Genomic DNA, 21,875 nt, shown 5'->3' with positions numbered 1-21,875 from the left:
ACTTCAACTATGACAGATAAAATGAGAAAACAAAATCCAGAAAATCACATTGTAGGATTTTTTATGAATTTATTTGCAAATTATGGTGGAAAAGTATTTGGTCAATAACAAAAGTTTATCTCAATACTTTGTTATGTACCCTTTGTTGGCAATGACAGAGGTCAAAAGTTTTCTGTAAGTCTTCACAAGGTTTTCACACACTGTTGCTGGTATTTTAGCCCATTCCTCCATGCAGATCTCCTCTAGAGCAGTGATGTTTTGGGGCTGTTGCTCAGCAACACAGACTTTCAACTCCCTTCAAAGATTTTCTATTGGGTTGAGATCTGGAGACTGGCTAGGCCAGCCAGTTTCATCATAGTGCTTGATGGTCTTTGCGACTGCACTTGAACAAACTTTCAAATTTCAAATTTTTCGCATTGACTGACCTTCATGTCTTAAAGTAATGATGGGCTGTCATTTCACTTTGCTTATTTCAGCTGTTCTTGTCATAATATGGACTTGGTATTTTACCAAATAGGGGTAACTTCTGTATATCACCCCTACCTTGTCACAACACATCTGATTGGCTCAAACGCAAGGAAAGAAATTCCACAAATGAACTTTTAAAGAGGCTCATCTTTTAATTGAAATGCATTCCAGGTGACTACCTCATGAAGCTGGTTGAGAGAATGCCAAGAGTGTGCAAAGCTGTCATCAAGGCAAAGGGTGGTTACTTTGAAGAATCTTAAATATAAACATCGATTTGGATTTGTTTAACTTCTTTGGGATAGGGGGCAGTATTTTCACATCCGGATAAAAAGCGTGCCCAAAGTAAACTGCCTGTTTCTCAGGCCCAGAAGCTAGGATATGCATATAATTGGTAAATTTAGATAGAAAACACGCCAACGTTTCTAAAACTTTTATAATTATGTCTGTGAGTATAACAGAACTGATATGACAGGCAAAACCCAGAGGACAAACCATCCCCCCACCCCAAAAAAAACATATTCACCTCATCGACTAGGTAAATGGGACCCCATGTATATAAGTTATTGTTACTCATTGTGTATTTATTATTACTTTTATTATTATGTGTTTTACTTTTCTATTATTTCTCTATTTTCTTTCTCTGCTCTGTTGGGAAGGGACTGTAAGTACACATTTCACTGTTAGTTTACACCTGTTGTTTACAAAGCATGTGACAAATAACATTTAACTTGATTTGATTTTGTCCATGCTATCTGCAGTATCTGTGTCTAAACTGTGTACAAAACCATCACTATGCCTTAATGAATTTCCTACTGATGGAGACACATAAGGTACCTAGCCAGAGAGAGAAAAGGCTAATACCAAAGACCACAGCGGACCAGTCAGATGATGCTGAATCAATTCAATCAATTCAAAACCAAAGGGCCCATACAGAGATATGACTTTTCAGAAAGCGAGGCGCAGTTGAGATTAATTGTGGCACTTTAGGATCAAACGGAAGCACAAAGCACTCAGTGTGAACCCTTGCGCTGTCAGACGTGAGCCCCCTATGGTTCTCCTCTCAGCTGGATATGGCTGGGGATCCAACTGCTCACATTTGAGCTGGCTTGACGAGCTAGTCTGTGTAAGAGGAGGGATTGAGTCCCAAATTACCCCCTATTCACTACATAGTGCACTACTTTTGGCCAGAGCACACTACGTTATGAGAAGTGACTCAGGCTATTGAAGCCAACCTGATCTCAACAATCTCCGAGGACACCCCCAAAGCCCCCTCTGAGTGAGTGAAGTGGTGGTGTGTGTCTGGCTGCATCGGCTCAATTACTAATCCTTCAGCAGATAAAAATACACACACACACACACACACACACACACACACACACACACAATGTGTACTGGCACGGGATCACACACTGGTTGACTGGGAGACTGAGTAGGCTGTTATCATTGCACAGCAGGGGGAGAGAGGAATCCTGGGAGGGCTCTCTCTCTCTCACCGGTCAGTCTCCTTGCTGAACTGGCCCTTGCCCACGTCGTTGACGGCACACAGGCGGAACTGGTAGGAGCGTGCTGGGATGAGTCCACTGACGGTCACTGCTGTCGACTCAGGCTCTATGTTGGCCAGGAGGATAGCCCAGGGAGCGTCTAGCACAGGAGAGAGAACAGACACATATCAAACCTGCAGATAGTGCAGATGATCTAATCCTTCTCTTTATTCTATTTATCCTACTAACAGTGGTTTATTCTTTCTCATTATCCATCTGCCTGTGTCCTCCTGAGATCACTCACTGTTCTCAGAGACCTCCAGGATGTAGCGAAGCAGGGGGCTGTTCCCGTCGAAGGGCTTGGCCCAGGTCAGGTTAATGGCCCTCTTTTCTGAGGAACTTAGCAGGGCCGCAGGGTTCTCTGGAGCATAGGGCAGCTGTCTGAGGGGTGGTGGTGTGTGTGTGTGTGTGTGTGTGTGGGGGGGGGTAGACAGATAGTCAGAGAGGTTGTCAGACAGACGGGCAGACAGAAAGAGGAGATATGACTGACTGGATGAGTTTTTAAAAATACATTCTTTGAGGTAAGATTTACTCAAAATCCATCATTAAAGGAAACTAGGACAGAAGGAGAGGTGAGACAGGAGAGGTGGGACTGGAGAGCTGAGCTACAAGAAGACAATGAGTAAGGGCTGGCAAAAGAACAGGAGGTCAGAAAGTTAGAAAATGTTTATTGTATTTTTCTGTGTGTGTTAAGAGAACAGCAGACAGAGATAATTATAAAAAGACCACAGAGGTGGACAGAGCAAGAAGTGAGAGAGAGAGAGAAGAGCAGTATTTTTTGTTAAAGACAGGATGAGAGAGAGAGCAAACAAGCTGTATATCTTGTTCAAGACAAGATGAACGAGAGAGAGAGAGAGAGAGAGAGAGAGAGAGAGAGAGAGAGAGAGAGAGAGAGAGAGAGAGAGAGAGAAAAAAACAAGCAGTATATCTTGTTCAAGACAAGATGAACAAGAAAGAGAGAGAGAGAGAGAGGGAGAGAGAGAGAGAGAGAGAGAGAGAGAGAGAGAGAGAGAGAGAGAGAGAGAGAGAGAGAGAGAGAGAAAAGAGAGAGAGAGAAAACAAGCAGTATATCTTGTTCAAGACAAGATGAACAAGAAAGAGAGAGAGAGAGAGAGGGAGAGAGAAAAACAAGCAGTATATCTTGTTCAAGACAAGATGAACAAAAAGAGAGAGAGAGAGAGAGAGAGAGAGAGAGAGAGAAAAAAGCAGTATATCTTGTTCAAGACAAGATGAACAAGAAAGAGAGAGAGAGAGAGAGAGAGAGAGAGAGAGAGAGAGAGAGAGAGAGAGAAAAACAAGCAGTATATCTTGTTCAAGACAAGATGAACAAGAGAGAGAGCGAGAGAGAGAGAGAGAGAGAGAGAGAGAGAGAGAGAGAGAGAGAAAACAAGCAGTATATCTTGTTCAAGACAGGATGAACAAGAAAGAGAGACAGAGAAAACAAGAGGATGATAAAGAGGGAGAGAGAGATATGTCGATCGTGTTACCTGACTCGGAGGTGTGCGCTGCGTGAGTCGTTGCCTCCTACCGACATAACCCTACAGGTGTAGGTCCCGATGTCACCTGACCAGGTCTGGGAGATGTGGAGGGTACCATCCGGGTCCAGTCGGATACGAGGGATAGACTGGGCGTTGATGACCAAGCCCTCCTTCTCCCACACATACCTACAGTTTAAAGGTCCAATACAGACATTGTTATCTAAACATCAAATCATTTCTGGGTAACAATTAAGTACTTTTCAACTAAAATGGTCAAAACTAAACAAAAATAACTTCCTATCAAATAGCAATTTCTCAAGCAAGAATTTTACTTGGACTGTCTGGGAGTGGTCTGAGTGAGGGTGGGAAACTGAACCCTGGCTGTAATTGGCAGAGAGGTTTGGAACTCTATCTTATTGGTCTATTAACTAATTTACTGCCAAAACTCCATTCACCGAAAACAGACTGTAATTTCAGGCGGCCTTTTCAAACAGCTCTTACACAAAATGGGCAAAATCATACATTTCCCAATTTCACAGTATCATTCCAACCTCATAGTGGTTGCTTCTTGACATGCACAGCAGGCGTGACCTGCCCCTGTGACCTTGTCATATTGTGCAATGTTAGTGAGTGTTGTTATATGTAAGGTTGGAGAAAAGTGTGTGTGTTTGTGTGTGCATAAGATGCTTTGTGTGCATCTCACTCTCTGTGTGTGTGTGTGTGGGTGGGTGCAGTGTGTCTGTATGTGTGTGTAAAAGTGTAAAAGCCTGGAAGTCAGGCGCAGGAGAGCAGAGATGAGTGGACAAAGCACTTTACCAAGGCAATCATAATACAGAACACAAATGCGTCACAAAACAAATGCCCAAAGAACAAGTGAGGCAGCACAAAGTACAAAACCTTTAGTACAAAGTACCGGCTGCCACAAAGCACAGGCATAAAACAAAACCTGTTGCAAACCAGCCGGAAGTGTGCCAACCTTGACAAATGAACAATACCCCACACAGACATGGAGGGAACAGAGGGCTAAATACACATATTAATGATGATGAGATGTAAACCAGGTGTCCAGGAAAACAAGACAAAACAAATGGAAAATGAAAAGTGGATCGGCGATGGCTAGAAGACCAGTGACGTAGACCACCGAACGCAGCCCAAACAAGGAGAGGAACCGACTTCGGCGGAAGTCCTGACAGTGTGTCTGTATGTGTGTGTAAAAGTGTACTGTGTGTGTGCGTGCATGCGTGCGTGCACATAGTGCTTGGTGTGTGTGTGCTCTCCTACCTGACCGTGACACTGGGGTCGTGTGTAACTCCACAGGTCACAGTGGCCTTGGTGCCTTTGATGACACTCTGGTCCTGAGGGGGGGTGTTGATACGGGTGCGAGCTGTAGGGAGAGAGAGTGGGTGTATGAACACACACTTATACACACACACTATAAAGAGAAGGATGCAGTGCGTGCTGCACGTTTTGATTTCTCCAAGTGGCACGTTGTCCCTGGATCAAGTCACATGTTATCCCTGGATCAAGTCACATGTTGTCCCTGGATCAAGTCACATGTTGTCCCTGGATCAAGTCACATGTTGTCACTGGATCAAGTCACATGTTGTCCCTGGATCAAGTCACATGCTGTCCCTGGATCAAGTCACATGTTGTCACTGGATCAAGTCACATGTTGTCCCTGGATTAAGTCACATGTTGTCCCTGGATCAAGTCACATGCTGTCCCTGGATCAAGTCACATGTTGTCACTGGATCAAGTCACATGTTGTCCCTGGATCAAGTCACATGCTGTCCCTGGATCAAGTCACATGTTGTCACTGGATCAAGTCACATGTTGTCCCTGGATTAAGTCGCATGTTGTCCCTGGATCAAGTCACATGTTGTCCCTGGATCAAGTCACATGTTGTCACTGGATCAAGTCACATGTTGTCCCTGGATTAAGTCACATGTTGTCCCTGGATCAAGTCACATGCTGTCCCTGGATCAAGTCACATGTTGTCACTGGATCAAGTCACATGTTGTCCCTGGATCAAGTCACATGCTGTCCCTGGATCAAGTCACATGTTGTCACTGGATCAAGTCACATGTTGTCCCTGGATTAAGTCGCATGTTGTCCCTGGATCAAGTCACATGTTGTCCCTGGATTAAGTCGCATGTTGTCCCTGGATCAAGTCACATGTTGTCCTTGGATCAAGTTACATGTTGCCCTTGGATCAAGGCAAATGCTGTCCCTGGATCAAGGCACATGTTGTCCCCCCCACACGCTCACCCCACACCACAAGGTCAGCAGCAGCCTCGTCTATGCCCCGGGAGTTGCTGGCCATGCAGGTGTAGGTGCCAGCGTCTGATATGTGGGATGGGGAGATGAGCAGGCTGCCTGACTCCAGCAAGGTGAACCTGGGCAGCTGAACAGAACCACTGGCCAGAACACGCTCACCTGGAAGGACAGAGAGAGAGAGAGAAAGAGCGAGAGAGAGAGTGTTTGCTGGGGACAGTGATATGTCTTTTGTAATTTCTTAAAGTTCAAGTTTTATTGTCACATGCACAACAAGTACAGTGAAATGCTTAACAAGCTATTCTCAACAGTGCAGTAATCAATATAAAAATGAAACAACTAATAATAATAATAAACTAAATTAAAATATTTACAGCACCAGTCAAAAGTTTGGACACACGTACTCATTAAAGGTTCTCTTTGTTTTTACAATTGTTTACATTGTAGAATAATAGAGATGACAACAAAACAATGAAATAGCACATTTGGAATATGAAAATATGAAAATATATTTAAAACATTCAAAGTTCTTGACATTTTCAGGATTGACTGACCTTCATGTCTTAAAGTAATGATGGACTGTTGTTTCTCTTTACCAATTTGAGCTGATCTTGCCATAATATGGACTTGGTCTTTTACCAAATAGTGCTATCTTCTCTGTTTCATTTTTATTTATCCATGCAAGTCAGTTAAGAACAAATTCTTATTTACAATGACAGCCTACCGGGGAACACTCGGTTAACTTCTTGATGCCCCCATCCTGTTAGCGGGATCATTTTCGTCAACATCCGCTGAATTGCAGAGCGCCAAATTCAAATTAAATTACTAAATATATTTCATTTTCATGAAATCACAAGTGCAATATAGCAAAACACAGCTTAGCTTGCTCTTAATCCACCTGGCGTGTCAGATTTCAAAAAAGCTTTTCGGCGAAAGCTATCCAAGCGTTTATGTTAGGACATCTCTCTCAGCAGACAGAACATTACAAACAACTAGCAGCAAAGTAGATTGGTCACGAAAGTCAGAAAAGCAATAAAATGAATCACTTACCTTTGATGATCTTCGGATGTTTGCACTCATGAGACTCCCAGTTACACAATAAATGTTCCTTTTGTTCCATAAAAATTATTTTTAAATCCAAAAACCTCCATTTGGTTGGCACGTTATGTTCAGAAATCCACAGGCTCGAGCGGTCACGACGGGGCAGACGAAAATTCCAAATAGTGTCCGTAAAGTTTGTAGAAACATGTCAAATGTTTTTTATAATCAATCCCCAGGTTGTTTTTACAATAAATAATCGATATCTCAACCGGACCGCAACTTTTTCAATAGGAGTGAGAGAGAAAATGTCTGCTCCAAGCTGCTCGCGCTTGCAAAACTCAGCCATCCACTGACGCGATGTGATTTTTCTCGCTCATTTTTCAGAATAAAAGCCTGAAACTATGTCTAAAGACTGTTCACACCATGTGGAAGCCATAGGAAAAGGAATCTGGTTGATATCCCTTTAAATGGAGGGAAGACATGCAATGGAACAGAGAGGTTTCAGGACAAACAGCACTTCCTGGTTGGATTTTCCTCAGGTTTTCATCTGCAATATCAGTTCTGTTTTACTCACAGACAATATTTTGACAGATTTGGAAACTTTAGAGTGTTTTCTATCCTAATCTGACAAGTATATGCATATTCTAGATTCTGGGCCTGAGAAATAGGCAGTTTCATTTGGGTACGTTTTTCATACAAACATCAAAATTCTGCCCCCTACACTGCCTTGTTCAGGGGCAGAACAACATATTTTTATCTTGTCAGCTCTGAGATTCAATCCAGCAACCTTTCAGTTACTGGTCCAATGCTCTAACCACTAGGATACCTGCCACTCCAAATACCACCCCTAACTTGTCACAACACAACCGATGAGACAAAAACACATTAAGAAGGAAAGAAATTCCACAAATTCACTTTTAACAAGGCACACCTGTTCCAGGTGACTACCTTGTGAAGCTGGTTGAGAGAATGCCAAGACTGTGCAAAGCAGTCATCAAGGCAAAGAGTGGCTTTTTTGGTTATTGCATGATTCCATATGCGTTATTTCATAGTTTTGATGTCTTCACTATTTTTTTACAATGTAGAAAATAGTAGAAATAAAGGAAAACCCTGGAATGAGTAGGTGTGTCCAAACCTTTGACTGGTGCTGTAAATAATACAGAAAACACGAGAAAGTAGAAATAAGACATGTCTGATGTCTTTATGGGACCCTTTAGTGGAAGCTGGGGAGCCGGTTTGGTGTACATTTTTGATTGATTCTTACTATTTTTTGATTGCATTTCATATTCAACGTGTTTAGTTTTGTATTTTGCTAAAAGAGACCTGGTTCTCAATATAACACCATGTTTAAAGCTGCAAAAAGGAACTTTCTGGGCCACTCGACCAAACGCACATAGAAATGTGAGTTATAGATCTCTCATTCTCATCGAAAGCAAGGCTAAGAAGTAGATATTTTCTATGTGTGCCATTTGTATGCTTCCCGTTCTTACGTTTAGTTTTTGCATATTTTACTTTCGGTTTTTCACACCAGCTTCAAAAAGCTGACAATACAATATTATTGGTTATATAATATATTTCACAGCTCTTTAGAAGGTACAATGTTTCTTTACATGGAAATTATGCAAACTATTAGAATTTTAGTAACCAGGAAATGGTGGAGTGATTGCTGTATATTGCACCTTTAAATAACGGTTAAATAAAACATTTAATAAACCAATGTCTGCTATTCATCTGCATGCGCTAGATAGACTGGTACCATGGGAGATGTGCATTCATCCATCCTATTGCAGATAGTTGAGTAATGCTATGATTGGATTGTTCCATTCTGTTTAACTCCATTGTTTATACATCATGGAAAATATTAGCCATATTGTGAATAGTCACATAGTGTGTGTCTGGTTGAGTGGTGCAGTGTAGAGAGTCTGACCTTTCTGCCAGGTGATAGCTGGTCTTGGTGCTCCTGATGTTTCACAGTGGAGAATGACTGACATGCCGTCAATCACCGTGCTGTCAGATGGTCCAGCTGTGATGTTAGGGGCGATGCCTGATGACACAAGCACACACACACTGGAGTGACAAAGGCAGGCAGAGGGCTACAGAGAGGTGAAAGAGAGAAGTCGTCTTCAATAGGAACTCATCTTCAAATCCATCCAGACAGTTATTGGCTGTGTCTGTTACAGACTTTCTCTGTCATGGTATCTCATTGTTCAGTAGCACTAACACTCCCAGGATTAACACATCAGTCACCCACCTTTCATTTCCTTCATACACAAACCAGAAACAGAGGGAGGGAGTTGAGGGAGGGAGGGAGTTGAGGGAGGGAGGGAGGGAAAGAAAGAGACAGGGCGATAAAGCATTCTACCCCACTCACAACAGGTGACTAATTAGGAAGCATGTGACAAATAACATTTGATTGGATTGAGTCTTAGAAGATGACAACAGAACATGCCACTCAACCAACTGACAGAGAAAGGAAAAGAGGAAGGTAAAGAAAGAGAGAAATAGAAGGGAGTGGTATGGGGGCAAACATATATTGAACAGAGAGGACAAGGGAGAGAGCAAGAGGGAGGCAATAAATACTGGAAAGGATATGACATAAGATTGTGACACAGGTAGAGGGAGGAAGGCAATACACTAGGTAGGGTATGACCTAAATGGTGACACAGGTAGAGAGAGGGAGAGACAGAAAGATTCCTTCACTCTGTTAACATGGTCACATTAAGTAGTACATGTCAATGAGACATATAGACAGAATAAGTCAAATAAAGGAAACAAGTAAAAGGATGAGTAAAAAGAGTTGTAGCCAGAGTAAAATGATGAGTAAAAGGAGTTGTAGCCAGAGTAAAAGGAGTTGTAGCCAGAGTAAAATGAGTTGTAGCCAGAGTAAAAGGAGCTGTAGACTGAGTAAAAGGATGAGTAAAATGAGTTGTAGCCAGAGTAAAATGAGTTGTAGCCAGAGTAAAAGGAGCTGTAGACTGAGTAAAAGGATGAGTAAAAGGAGCTGTAGACAGAGTAAAAGGAGTTGTAGCCAGAGTAAAAGGAGCTGTCTCAGCCTCCAGTATTTATGCTGCAGTAGTTTATGTGTCGGGGGGCTAGGGTCAGTTTGTTATATCTGGAGTACTTCTCCTGTCCTATTTGGAGTCCTGTGTGCATCTAAGTGTGCGTTCTCTAATTCTCTCCTTCTCTCTTTCTTTCTCTCTCTCGGCGGACCTGAGCCCTAGGACCATGCCCCAGGACTACCTGACATGATGACTCCTTGCTGTCCCCAGTCCACCTGGCCGTGCTGCTGCTCCAGTTTCAACTGTTCTGCCTTATTATTATTCGACCATGCTGGTCATTTATGAACATTTGAACATCTTGGCCATGTTCTGTTATAATCTCCACCCGGCACAGCCAGAAGAGGACTGGCCACCCCACATATGCTCTCTCTAATTCTCTCTTTCTTTCTCTCTCTCGGGGACCTGAGCCCTAGGACCATGCTCCAGGACTACCTGACATGATGACTCCTTGCTGTCCCCAGTCCACCATGCTGCTGCTCCAGTTTCAACTGTTCTGCATTATTATTATTCGACCATGCTGGTCATCTATAAACATTTGAACATCTTGGCCAAACATGAGGATTTCTTCCTAGAGGGAGTTTTTCCTAAAAGGAGTTGTAGACAGATATCAGGTGATAAAGGGAGATTTGATTCTGTAGACAGAGTAAAATGATGAGTAAAAGCTAAAAGGATGAGAAAAGGAGTTGTAGACAGAGTAAAGTGAGCTGTAGACAGAGTAAAAGGATGAGTAAAATGAGTTGTAGCCAGAGTAAAAGGAGCTGTAGACAGAGTAAAATTATGAGTAAAAGGAGTTGTAGACAGAATAAAAGGAGCTGTAGACAGAGTACAATGAGCTGTAGACAGAGTAAAGGGAGCTGTAGACAGAGTAAAAGGATGAGTAAAATGAGTTGTAGACAGAGTAAAAGGAGTTGTAGCCAGAGTAAAAGGATGAGTAAAAGGAGTTGTAGACAGAATAAAAGGAGCTGTAGACAGAGTACAATGAGCTGTAGACAGAGTAAAAGGATGAGTAAAATGAGTTGTAGCCAGAGTAAAATGAGCTGTAGACAGAGAAAAAGGATGAGTAAAATGAGTTGTAGCCAGAGTAAAATGATGAGTAAAAGGAGCTGTAGACAGAGTAAAGGGAGCTGTAGCCAGAGTAAAATGAGCTGTAGCCAGAGGAAAAGGAGTAGTAGCCAGAGGAAAAGGAGTTGTAGCCAGAGTAAAAGGATGAGTAAAAGGAGTTGTAGCCAGAGGAAAAGGAGCTGTAGACAGAGTAAAAGGAGTTGTAGCCAGAGTAAAAGGATGAGTAAAAGGAGCTGTAGACAGAGTAAAGGGAGCTGTAGACAGAATAAAATGAGCTGTAGACAGAGTAAAAGGTTGAGTAAAATAGTTGTAGCCAGAGTAAAAGGATGAGTAAATGAGTTGTAGCCAGAGGAAAATGAGTTGTAGCCAGAGGAAAAGGATGAGTAAAAGGAGTTGTAGCCAGAGGAAAAGGAGCTGTAGACAGAGTAAAAGGTTGAGTAAAATGGTTGTAGCCAGAGTAAAAGGATGAGTAAATGAGTTGTAGCCAGAGTAAAAGGAGTTGTAGCCAGAGGAAAAGGAGTAGTAGCCAGAGGAAAAGGAGTTGTAGCCAGAGTAAAATGATGAGTAAAAGGAGATGTAGACAGAGTAAAAGGAGCTGTAGACAGAGTAAAAGGATGAGTAAAAGGAGTTGTAGCCAGAAAAAAAGAATTAGTAAAAGGAGTTGTAGCCAGAATAAAATGGTAAGTAAAAGGAGTTGTAGCCAGAGTAAAAGGAGTAGTAGCCAGAGTAAAAGGAGTTGTAGCCAGAGTAAAATGAGCTGTAGCCAGAGTAAAATGAGCTGTAGCCAGAGTAAAAGGATGAGTAAAAGGAGTTGTAGCCAGAGTAAAAGGAGATGTAGACAGAGTAAAGGGATGAGTAAAAGGAGTTGTAGCCAGAGTAAAAGAAGTTGTAGCCAGAGTAAAAGGAGCTGTAGACAGAGTAAAAGGAGCTGTAGACAGAGTAAAAGGAGCTGTAGACAGAGTAAAAGGAGCTGTAGACAGAGTCAAAGGATGAGTAAAAGGAGTTGTAGTCAGAGTAAAAGCATGAATAAAAGCAGTTGTAGCCAGAGTAAAAGGAGATGTAGACAGAGTAAAAGGAGCTGTAGACAGAGTAAAAGGATGAGTAAAAGGAGTTGTAGCCAGAGTAAAAGGAGTTGTAGCCAGAGTAAAAGGAGTTGTAGCCAGAGTAAAAATATGAGTAAAAGGAGTTGTAGCCAGAGTAAAAAGATGAGTAAAAGGAGTTGTAGCCAGAGTAAAAAGATGAGTAAAAGGAGTTGTAGCCAGAGGAAAAGGATGAGTAAAAGGAGTTGTAGCCAGAGTAAAAGGATGAGTAAAAGGAGTTGTAGCCAGAGTAAAAGGATGAGTAAAAGGAGCTGTAGACAGAGTAAAATAATAAGTAAAATGAGTTGTAGCCAGAGTAAAATAATGAGTAAAAGGAGTTCAAATCAAAAATTATTTGTCACGTGCGCCGAATACTATACAACAGGCTCTAACCAATAGTGCAAAAAAGGTATTAGGTGAACAATAGGTAAGTAAAGAAATAAATCAACAGTAAAAAGACAGGCTATATACAGTAGCAAGGCTATAAAAGTAGCGAGGCTACATACAGACACTGGTTAGTCAGGCTGATTGAGATAGTATGTACATGTAGATATGGTTAAAGTGACTATGCATATATGATGAACAAAATTTAGCAGTAGCGTAAAATAGTGGTTTGTGGGTGGTGGGTGGCGGGACACAATGCAGATAGCACAGTTAGCCAATGTGTGGGAGCCCTGGTTTGTCGGCATAATTGAGGTAGTATGTACAAGAATGTATAGTTAAAGTGACTAGGCATACATGATAGACAGAGAGTAGCAGAGGGGTTGGGGACTTGGGAGGGGCACACAATGCAAATAGTCCGGGTAGCCATTTGATTACCTGTTCTGGAGTCTTATGGCTTGGGGGTAAAAACCATTGAGAAGCCTTTTTGTTCTAGACTTGGCACTCCGGTACCGCTTGCCATGTGGTAGTAGAGAGAACAGTCTATGACTGGGATGGCTGGGGTCTTTGATAATTTTAGGGCCTTCCTCTGACACCACCTGGTGTAGAGGTCCTGGATGCAGGCAGCTTTGCCCCAGTGATGTACTGGGCCATACGCACTACCCTCTGAAGTGCCTTGCGGTCAGTGGCCGAGCAATATCCGTACCAGGCAGTGATGCAACTAGTCAGGATGCTCTCGATGTTGCAGCTGTAGAACCTTTTGAGGTTCTCAGGACCCATGCCAAATCTTTTTAGTTTCCTGAGGGGGAAAGGCTTTGCCGTCCCCTCTTCATGACTGTCTTGGTGTGTTTGGACTATTCCAATTTGTTGTTGATGTGGACACCAAGGAACTTGAAGCTCTCAACCTGCTCCACTACAGACCCGTCAATGAGAATGGGGGCGCGCTCGGTCCTCCTTTTCCTGTAGTCCACAATCATCTCCTTAGTCTTGGTTACATTGAGGGATGGGTTGTTATTCTGGCACCACCCGGCCAGGTCTCTGACCTCCTACCTATAGGCTCTCGTCGTTGTCGGTGATCAGGCCTACCACTGTTGTGTCGTCTGCAAACTTAATGATGGTGTTGGAGTCGTGCCTGGCCATGCAGTCGTGGGTGAACAGGGAGACCTGGAGGGGACTGAGCACGCATACCTGGGGATGTCCCTGCGTTGAGGATCAGTGTGGCAGATGTATTGTTATCTACCCTCACCACCTGGGCGCGGCCCGTCAGGAAGTCCAGGATCCAGTTGCAGAGGTGTTTAGTCACACCTTAGCTTCGTGATGAGCTTTGAGGGTACTATGGTGTTGAACGCTGAGCTGTAGTCAATGAATAGCATTCTCACATAAGTGTTCCTTTTGTCCAGATGGGAAAGGGCAGTGTGGAGTGCAATAGAGATTGCATCATCTGTGGATCTGTTTGGGCAGTATGCAAATTGGAGTGGGATTTCTGGGATAATGGTGTTGATGTGAGCCATTACCAGCCTTTCAAAGCACTTCATGGCTACAGACGTGAGTGCTACGGGTCTGAAGTCATTTAGGCATGTTGCCTTTGTGTTCTTGGACACATGGACTATGGTGGTCTGCTTGAAACATGTTGGTATTACAGACTCAATCAGGGATATGTTGAAAATGTTGTAGACAGCATAAAATGAGTTTTAGACAGAGTAAAGGGATGAGTAAAAACAGTTGTGGACAGAGAAAAAGGAGTGAAAAGACTAGAACAACAGGTAAACTCACTAGTGACAGCCAGGTAGGTGTTGGTCTGCACCTCTCCTGCCAGGTTCCGTGCAAAGCATTGGAACATCCCTGTGTCGTCAGGAAGAAGGCCGTTGACCTGCAAACTGCCCCCCACTAACACCCTATACCTGGGGGTTTTCACTGGGCTGATGGGCGCCGCATCCTTATACCACACAATGTCTGGTTGAGGCACACCTAAAGGAAGGATAGAAGTAGTTAATTAAATACTGGGAAAGCACACACACCTGTACATGTGGGGATATGTAATCAAACTCACACACACCTGTACATGTGGGGACATGTAATCAAGCACACACACCTGTACATGTGGACATGTGGGGACATGTAATCAAACACACACACCTGTACATGTGGACGCTCTACCGGCGCCGACAGAGATGGCCGCCTCGCTTCGCGTTCCTAGGAAACTATGCAGTTTTTTGTTTTTTTACGTGTTATTTCTTACATTAGTACCCCAGGTAATCTTAGGTTTCATTACATACAGTCGAGAAGAACTACTGAATATAAGATCAGCGTCAACTCACCATCAGTACGACCAAGAATATGTTTTTCGCGACGCGGATCCTGTGTTCTGCCTTACAAACAGGACAACAGAGTGGATTCCATGCAGCGACCCAAAAAAACGACTCCGAAAAAGAGGGAAACGAGGCGGTCTTCTGGTCAGACTCCGGAGACTGGCACACCGTGCACCACTCCCTAGCATTCTTCTTGCCAATGTCCAGTCTCTTGACAACAAGGTTGATGAAATCCAAGCAAGGGTAGCATTCCAGAGGGACATCAGAGACTGTAATGTTCTTTGTTTCACGGAAACATGGCTCACTGGAGAGACGCTATCCGAGGCGGTGCAGCCAACGGGTTTCTCCACGCATCGCGCCGACAGAAACGAACATCTTTCTGGTAAGAAGAGGGGCGGGGGCGTATGCCTTATGACTAATGTGACATGGTGTGATGACAGAAACATACAGGAACTCAAATCCTTCTGTTCACCTGATTTAGAACTCCTCACAATCAAATGTAGACCGCATTATCTACCAAGAAAATTCTCTTCGATTATAATCACAGCCGTATATATCCCCCCCCCAAGCAGACACATCGATGGCTCTGAACTAACTTTATTTAACTCTCTGCAAACTGGAAACGATTTATCCGGAGGCTGCATTCATTGTAGCTGGGGATTTTAACAAGGCTAATCTGAAAACAAGACTCCCTAAATTTTATCAGCATATCGATTGCGCAACCAGGGGTGGAAAGACCTTGGATCATTGTTACTCTAACTTCCGCGACGCATATAAGGCCCTGCCCCGCCCCCTTTCGGAAAAGCTGACCACGACTCCATTTTGTTGATCCCTGCCTACAGACAGAAACTAAAACAAGAGGCTCCCACGCTGAGGTCTGTCCAACGCTGGTCCGACCAAGCTGACTCCACACTCCAAGACTGCTTCCATCACGTGGACTGGGAGATGTTTCGTATTGCGTCAGATAACAACATTGACGAATACGCTGATTCGGTGTGCGAGTTCATTAGAACGTGCGTTGAAGATGTCGTTCCCATAGCAACGATTAAAACATTCCCTAACCAGAAACCGTGGATTGATGGCAGCATTCGTGTGAAACTGAAAGCGCGAACCACTGCTTTTAATCAGGGCAAGGTGTCTGGTAACATGACTGAATACAAACAGTGCAGCTATTCCCTCCGCAAGGCTATTAAACAAGCTAAGCGTCAGTACAGAGATAAAGTAGAATCTCAATTCAACGGCTCAGACACAAGAGGCATGTGGCAGGGTCTACAGTCAATCACGGACTACAGGAAGAAATCCAGCCCAGTCACGGACCAGGATGTCTTGCTCCCAGGCAGACTAAATAACTTTTTTTGCCCGCTTTGAGGAATATACAGTGCCACTGACACGGCCTGCAATGAAAACATGCGGTCTCTCCTTCACTGCAGCCGAGGTGAGTAAGACATTTAAACGTGTTAACCCTCGCAAGGCTGCAGGCCCAGACGGCATCCCCAGCCGCGCCCTCAGAGCATGCGCAGACCAGCTGGCCGGTGTGTTTACGGACATATTCAATCAATCCCTATACCAAACAGCCACCACTAAAATTGAGTGGCTGCTGCCAACACACTGACACTGACACTGACTCAACTCCAGCCACTTTAATAATGGGAATTGATGGGAAATGTAAATATATCACTAGCCACTTTAAACAATGCTACCTTATATAATGTTTACATACCCTACATTATTCATCTCATATGCGTACGTATATACTGTACTCTATATCATCGACTGCATCCTTATGTAATACATGTATCACTTGCCACTTTAACCATGCCACTTTGTTTACATACTCATCTCATATGTATATACTGTACTTGATACCATCTACTGTATCTTGCCTATGCTGCTCTGTACCATCACTCATTCATATATCCTTATGTACATATTCTTTATCCCCTTACACTGTGTATAAGACAGTAGTTTTGGAATTGTTAGTTAGATTACTTGTTGGTTATTACTGCATTGTTGGAACTAGAAGCACAAGCATTTCGCTACACTCGCATTAACATCTGCTAACCATGTGTATGTGACAAATAAAATTTGATTTGATTTGATTTGACATGTGTACATGTGGACATGTGGGGACATGTAATCAAACACACACACCTGTACATGTGGACATGTGGGGACATGTAATCAAACACACACACCTGTACATGTGGACATGTGGGGACATGTAATCAAACACACACACCTGTACATGTGGACATGTGGGGACATGTAATCAAACACACACACCTGTACATGTGGACATGTGGGGACATGTAATCAAACACACACACCTGTACATGTGGACATGTGGGGACATGTAATCAAACACACACACCTGTACATGTGGACATGTGGAGACATGTAATCAAGCACACACACCTGTACATGTGGACATGTAATCAAGCACACACACACACACACACACACACCTGTACTTGTGGGGACATGTAATCAAACACACACACCTGTACATGTGGACATGTGGGGACATGTAATCAAACACACACACCTGTACATGTGGACATGTGGAGACATGTAATCAAGCACACACACCTGTACATGTGGACATGTAATCAAGCACACACACACACACACACACACACACACACACACACCTGTACTTGTGGGGACATGTAATCAAACACACACACCTGTACATGTGGACATGTGGGGACATGTAATCAAACACACACACCTGTACATGTGGACATGTGGGGACATGTAATCTACCACACACACCTGTACATGTGGACATGTGGGGACATGTAATCAAACACACACACCTGTACATGTGGACATGTGGGGACAAGTAATCAAACACACACACCTGTACATGTGGACATGTGGGGACATTTAATCAAACACACACACCTGTACATGTGGACATGTAATCAAGCACACACACACCTGTACATGTGTGGACATGTAATCAAACACACATGTACATGTGGACATGTGGGGACATGTAATCAACCACACACACCTGTACATGTGGACATGTGGGGACATGTAATCAAACACACACACCTGTACATGTGGACATGTGGTGACATGTAATCAAACACACACACACCTGTACATGTGGACATGTAATCAAGCACACACACCTGTACATGTGGACATGCAATCAAGCACACACACACACCTGTACATTTGGACATGTGGGGACATGTAATCAAACACACACACCTGTACATGTGGACATGTGGGGACATGTAATCAAACAGACACAGATAGATAAACGTGATCATGCCCTAAACTCATATATGTGGGTCAATATGGTAACTGCCAAAAACAAGGAAACACAAGAGTAAATTAGGGATACAAAGTTTATTGAAAGCAGGTGATTCCACAAAGGTGTGGTTCCTGAGTTAATTAAGCAATTAACATCCCATCATGCTTAGGTTTGTGTATAAGAATGCCCAGCAGCCCATTATTTTGGCTACCATAGCTAGAAGAGATCTCAGTGACTTTGAATGAAGGGTCTCAAAGACTCATAGCGAGTTTAAAGGATGTGTATGTATGTATGAGTGGGTGTGAGTCTCAGTCACCAGATCTCAACCCAATTGAACACTTATGGGAGATTCTGGAGTGGCGCCTGAGACAGTAATTTCCAACAGTATCAACAAAACACCAAATTTTTGAATTTCTCGTGGAAGAATAGTGTCGCATCCCTCCAAAATTATTTTAGACACTTGTAGAATCTATGCCAAGTTCCATTGAAGTTGTTCTCATGGCTCGTGGTGACCCAACGCCCTAATAAGACACTATATGTGGGTGTTTCCTAATTTGGCAAATATTTAGACTACCAGGCAAAAGTTTGGACAAACCCTCTCAATCAAGAGTTTTTCTTTATTTTTACTATTTTCTACATGGAATAATATAGTAACCAAAAAAGTGTTAAACAAATCAAAATATATTTTAGATTTTAGATTCTTCAAAGTAGCTACCCTTTGCCTTGATGACCGCTTTGCGCACTCTTGGCATTCTCTCAACCATCTTCACCTGGAATGCTTTTCCAACAGTCTTGAAGGAGTTCCCACATATGCTGAGAACTTGTTGACTGATTTTCCTTCACTCTGCTGTTCAGCTCATCCCAAAACATCTCCATTTGGTTGAGGTCAGGTGATTGTTGAGGCCAGGTCATCTGATGCAGCACTCCATCACTCTCCTTCTTTGTCAAATAGCCTTTACACAGCCTGGAGGTGTGTTGGATCATTGTCCTGTTGAAAGACAAATGATAGTCCCACTAAGCGCAAACATGGGATGGCGTATCACTGCAAAATGCTGTAGTAGCCATGTTGTTTAAGTGTGCCTTGAATTCTAAATAACTCATAGACAGTGTCAACAGAAAACCACCCCCACACCTCCTCTTCCATGCTTCACAGTGGGAACCTCACATGTGGAGATCAACCGTTAACCTTCTCTGCATCTCATAAAGACACAGCGGTTGGAACCAACAATATTACATTTGGACTCATCACACCAAAGGACAAATTTCCACCGGTCTAATGTCCATTGCCCATGTTTCTTGACCCAACAAGTCTCTTCTTCTTATTGGTTTCCTTTAGTAATGGTTTCTTTGCAGCAATTCAACCATGAAGTCCTGATTCATGAAGTGTGCTCTGAACAGTTGATGCTGAGATGTGTCTGTTAGTTGAATTTTGTAAAGCATTAATTTGGGCTGCAATTTCTGAGTTGCAGTTAACTCTAATGAACTTATCCTCAGCAGCTGAGGTAACTCTGGGTCTTCCTTTCCTGTGGTGGTCCTCATGAGAGACAGTTTCATCAAAGCAGTTGATGGTTTTTGCGACTGCACTTGAAGAAACTGTCAAAGTTCTTGACATTTTCCAAATTGTCTTCAAGTAATGATGGACCGTCATTTATCTTTGCTTACTTGATATGTTCTTGCCATAATTTGGACTTGGTCTTTTACCAAATAGGGCTGTCTTCTGTATACCACTCCTACCTTGTCACAACACAACTGATTGGCTCAAACGCATGAAGAAGGAAATACATTTCACACATTAACAACAAACACCTGTTAAATCCTCTTAAGGATCGGACCCTTTCTTCATTTTTCGCCTAAAATGACATACCCAAATCTAACTGCCTGTAGCTCAGGACCTAAAATGACATACCCAAATCTAACTGCCTGTAGCTCAGGACCTAAAATGACATACCCAAATCTAACTGCCTGTAGCTCAGGACCTAAAATGACATACCCAAATCTAACTGCCTGTAGCTCAGGACCTAAAATGACATACCCAAATCTAACTGCCTGTAGCTCAGGACCTAAAATGACATACCCAAATCTAACTGCCTGTAGCTCAGAACCTGAAATGACATACCCAAATCTAACTGCCTGTAGCTCAGGACCTGAAATGACATACCCAAATCTAACTGCCTGTAGCTCAGGACCTGAAATGACATACCCAAATCTAACTTCCTGTAGCTCAGGACCTGAAATGACATACCCAAATCTAACTGCCTGTAGCTCAGGACCTGAAATGACATACCCAAATCTAACTGCCTGTAGCTTAGGACCTGAAATGACATACCCAAATCTAACTGCCTGTAGCTCAGGACCTGAAATGACATACCCAAATCTAACTGCTGTAGCTCAGGACCTAACATGACATACCCAAATCTAACTGCCTGTAGCTCAGCACCTGAAATGACATACCCAAATCTAACTGCCTGTAGCTTAGGACCTGAAATGACATACCCAAATCTAACTGCCTGTAGCTCAGGACCTGAAATGACATACCCAAATCTAACTGCCTGTAGCTCAGGACCTGAAATGACATACCCAAATCTAACTGCCTGTAGCTCAGGACCTGAAATGACATACCCAAATCTAACTGCCTGTAGCTCAGGACCTGAAATGACATACCCAAATCTAACTGCCTGTAGCTCAGGACCTGAAATGACATACCCAAATCTAACTGCCTGTAGCTCAGGACCTAAAATGACATACCCAAATCTAACTGCCTGTAGCTCAGCACCTGAAATGACATACCCAAATCTAACTGCCTGTAGCTCAGGACCTGAAATGACATACCCAAATCTAACTGCCTGTAGCTCAGGACCTAAAATGACATACCCAAATCTAACTGCCTGTAGCTCAGGACCTGAAATGACATACCCAAATCTAACTTCCTGTAGCTCAGGACCTAAAATGACATACCCAAATCTAACTGCCTGTAGCTCAGGACCTAAAATGACATACCCAAATCTAACTGCCTGTAGCTCAGGACCTGAAATGACATACCCAAATCTAACTGCCTGTAGCTCAGGACCTGAAATGACATACCCAAATCTAACTGCCTGTAGCTCAGGACCTAAAATGACATACCCAAATCTAACTGCCTGTAGCTCAGGACCTGAAATGACATACCCAAATCTAACTGCCTGTAGCTCAGGACCTAAAATGTCATACCCAAATCTAACTGCCTGTAGCTCAGGACCTAAAATGACATACCCAAATCTAACTGCCTGTAGCTCAGGACCTAAAATGACATACCCAAATCTAACTGCCTGTAGCTCAGGACCTGAAATGACATACCCAAATCTAACTGCCTGTAGCTCAGGACCTAAAATGACATACCCAAATCTAACTGCCTGTAGCTCAGGACCTGAAATGACATAACCAAATCTAACTGCCTGTAGCTCAGGACCTGAAATGACATACCCAAATCTAACTGCCTGTAGCTCAGGACCTAAAATGACATACCCAAATCTAACTGCCTGTAGCTCAGGACCTAAAATGACATACCCAAATCTAACTGCCTGTAGCGCAGCATTTGAATGGAAATACTTTGAAGTTTGTGGAATTTGTGGAAATGTGAATCTATTGTAGGAGAATATAACTCATTAGATCTGGTAAAAGATAATACAAAAAAAACATGCCTTTTTCCACAATATCTTTGAAATGCAAGAGAAACGTCACAATGTACTATTTCAGGTTAGGTGCAACTTCGATTTTGGCCACTATATGGAAGCAGTGAATGTGCAAAGTTTTAGACTGGTTCAATTAACTATTGCATTTTTGTCTGCATTTTTAAAAAATCAAGACTGCCCAAATGTGCCTAATTGGTTTATTAATACATGTTCAAGTTCATAACTGTCCACTCTCCTCAAACAA

The 21,875-nt window shown here is 43.0% G+C and overlaps 1 protein-coding gene across 1 annotated transcript in view; it reads right to left on the bottom strand.

Annotated features, from left to right (window-relative positions):
* LOC112246397 (protein sidekick-2-like) overlaps window positions 1-21,875 on the bottom strand; it is a 184,490-nt gene that overhangs the window by 73,665 nt on the left and 88,950 nt on the right. The window contains exons 8-14 of the mRNA XM_042327072.1: window positions 14,157-14,351; window positions 8,730-8,846; window positions 5,756-5,923; window positions 4,769-4,871; window positions 3,497-3,673; window positions 2,254-2,390; window positions 1,962-2,109 (exon numbers count right to left, since the gene is read on the bottom strand). Coding sequence (XP_042183006.1) covers window positions 1,962-2,109; window positions 2,254-2,390; window positions 3,497-3,673; window positions 4,769-4,871; window positions 5,756-5,923; window positions 8,730-8,846; window positions 14,157-14,351 — 1,045 coding nt within the window. The remainder of the gene's footprint in view (window positions 1-1,961; window positions 2,110-2,253; window positions 2,391-3,496; window positions 3,674-4,768; window positions 4,872-5,755; window positions 5,924-8,729; window positions 8,847-14,156; window positions 14,352-21,875) is intronic.

The sequence above is a fragment of the Oncorhynchus tshawytscha genome, linkage group LG01, assembly GCF_018296145.1.
Source record: "Oncorhynchus tshawytscha isolate Ot180627B linkage group LG01, Otsh_v2.0, whole genome shotgun sequence".
NCBI classification, from domain to species: domain Eukaryota; kingdom Metazoa; phylum Chordata; class Actinopteri; order Salmoniformes; family Salmonidae; genus Oncorhynchus; species Oncorhynchus tshawytscha.
Note: the sequence above shows the minus strand (reverse complement) of the source record. Positions and strands in the feature narration are given on the sequence as shown.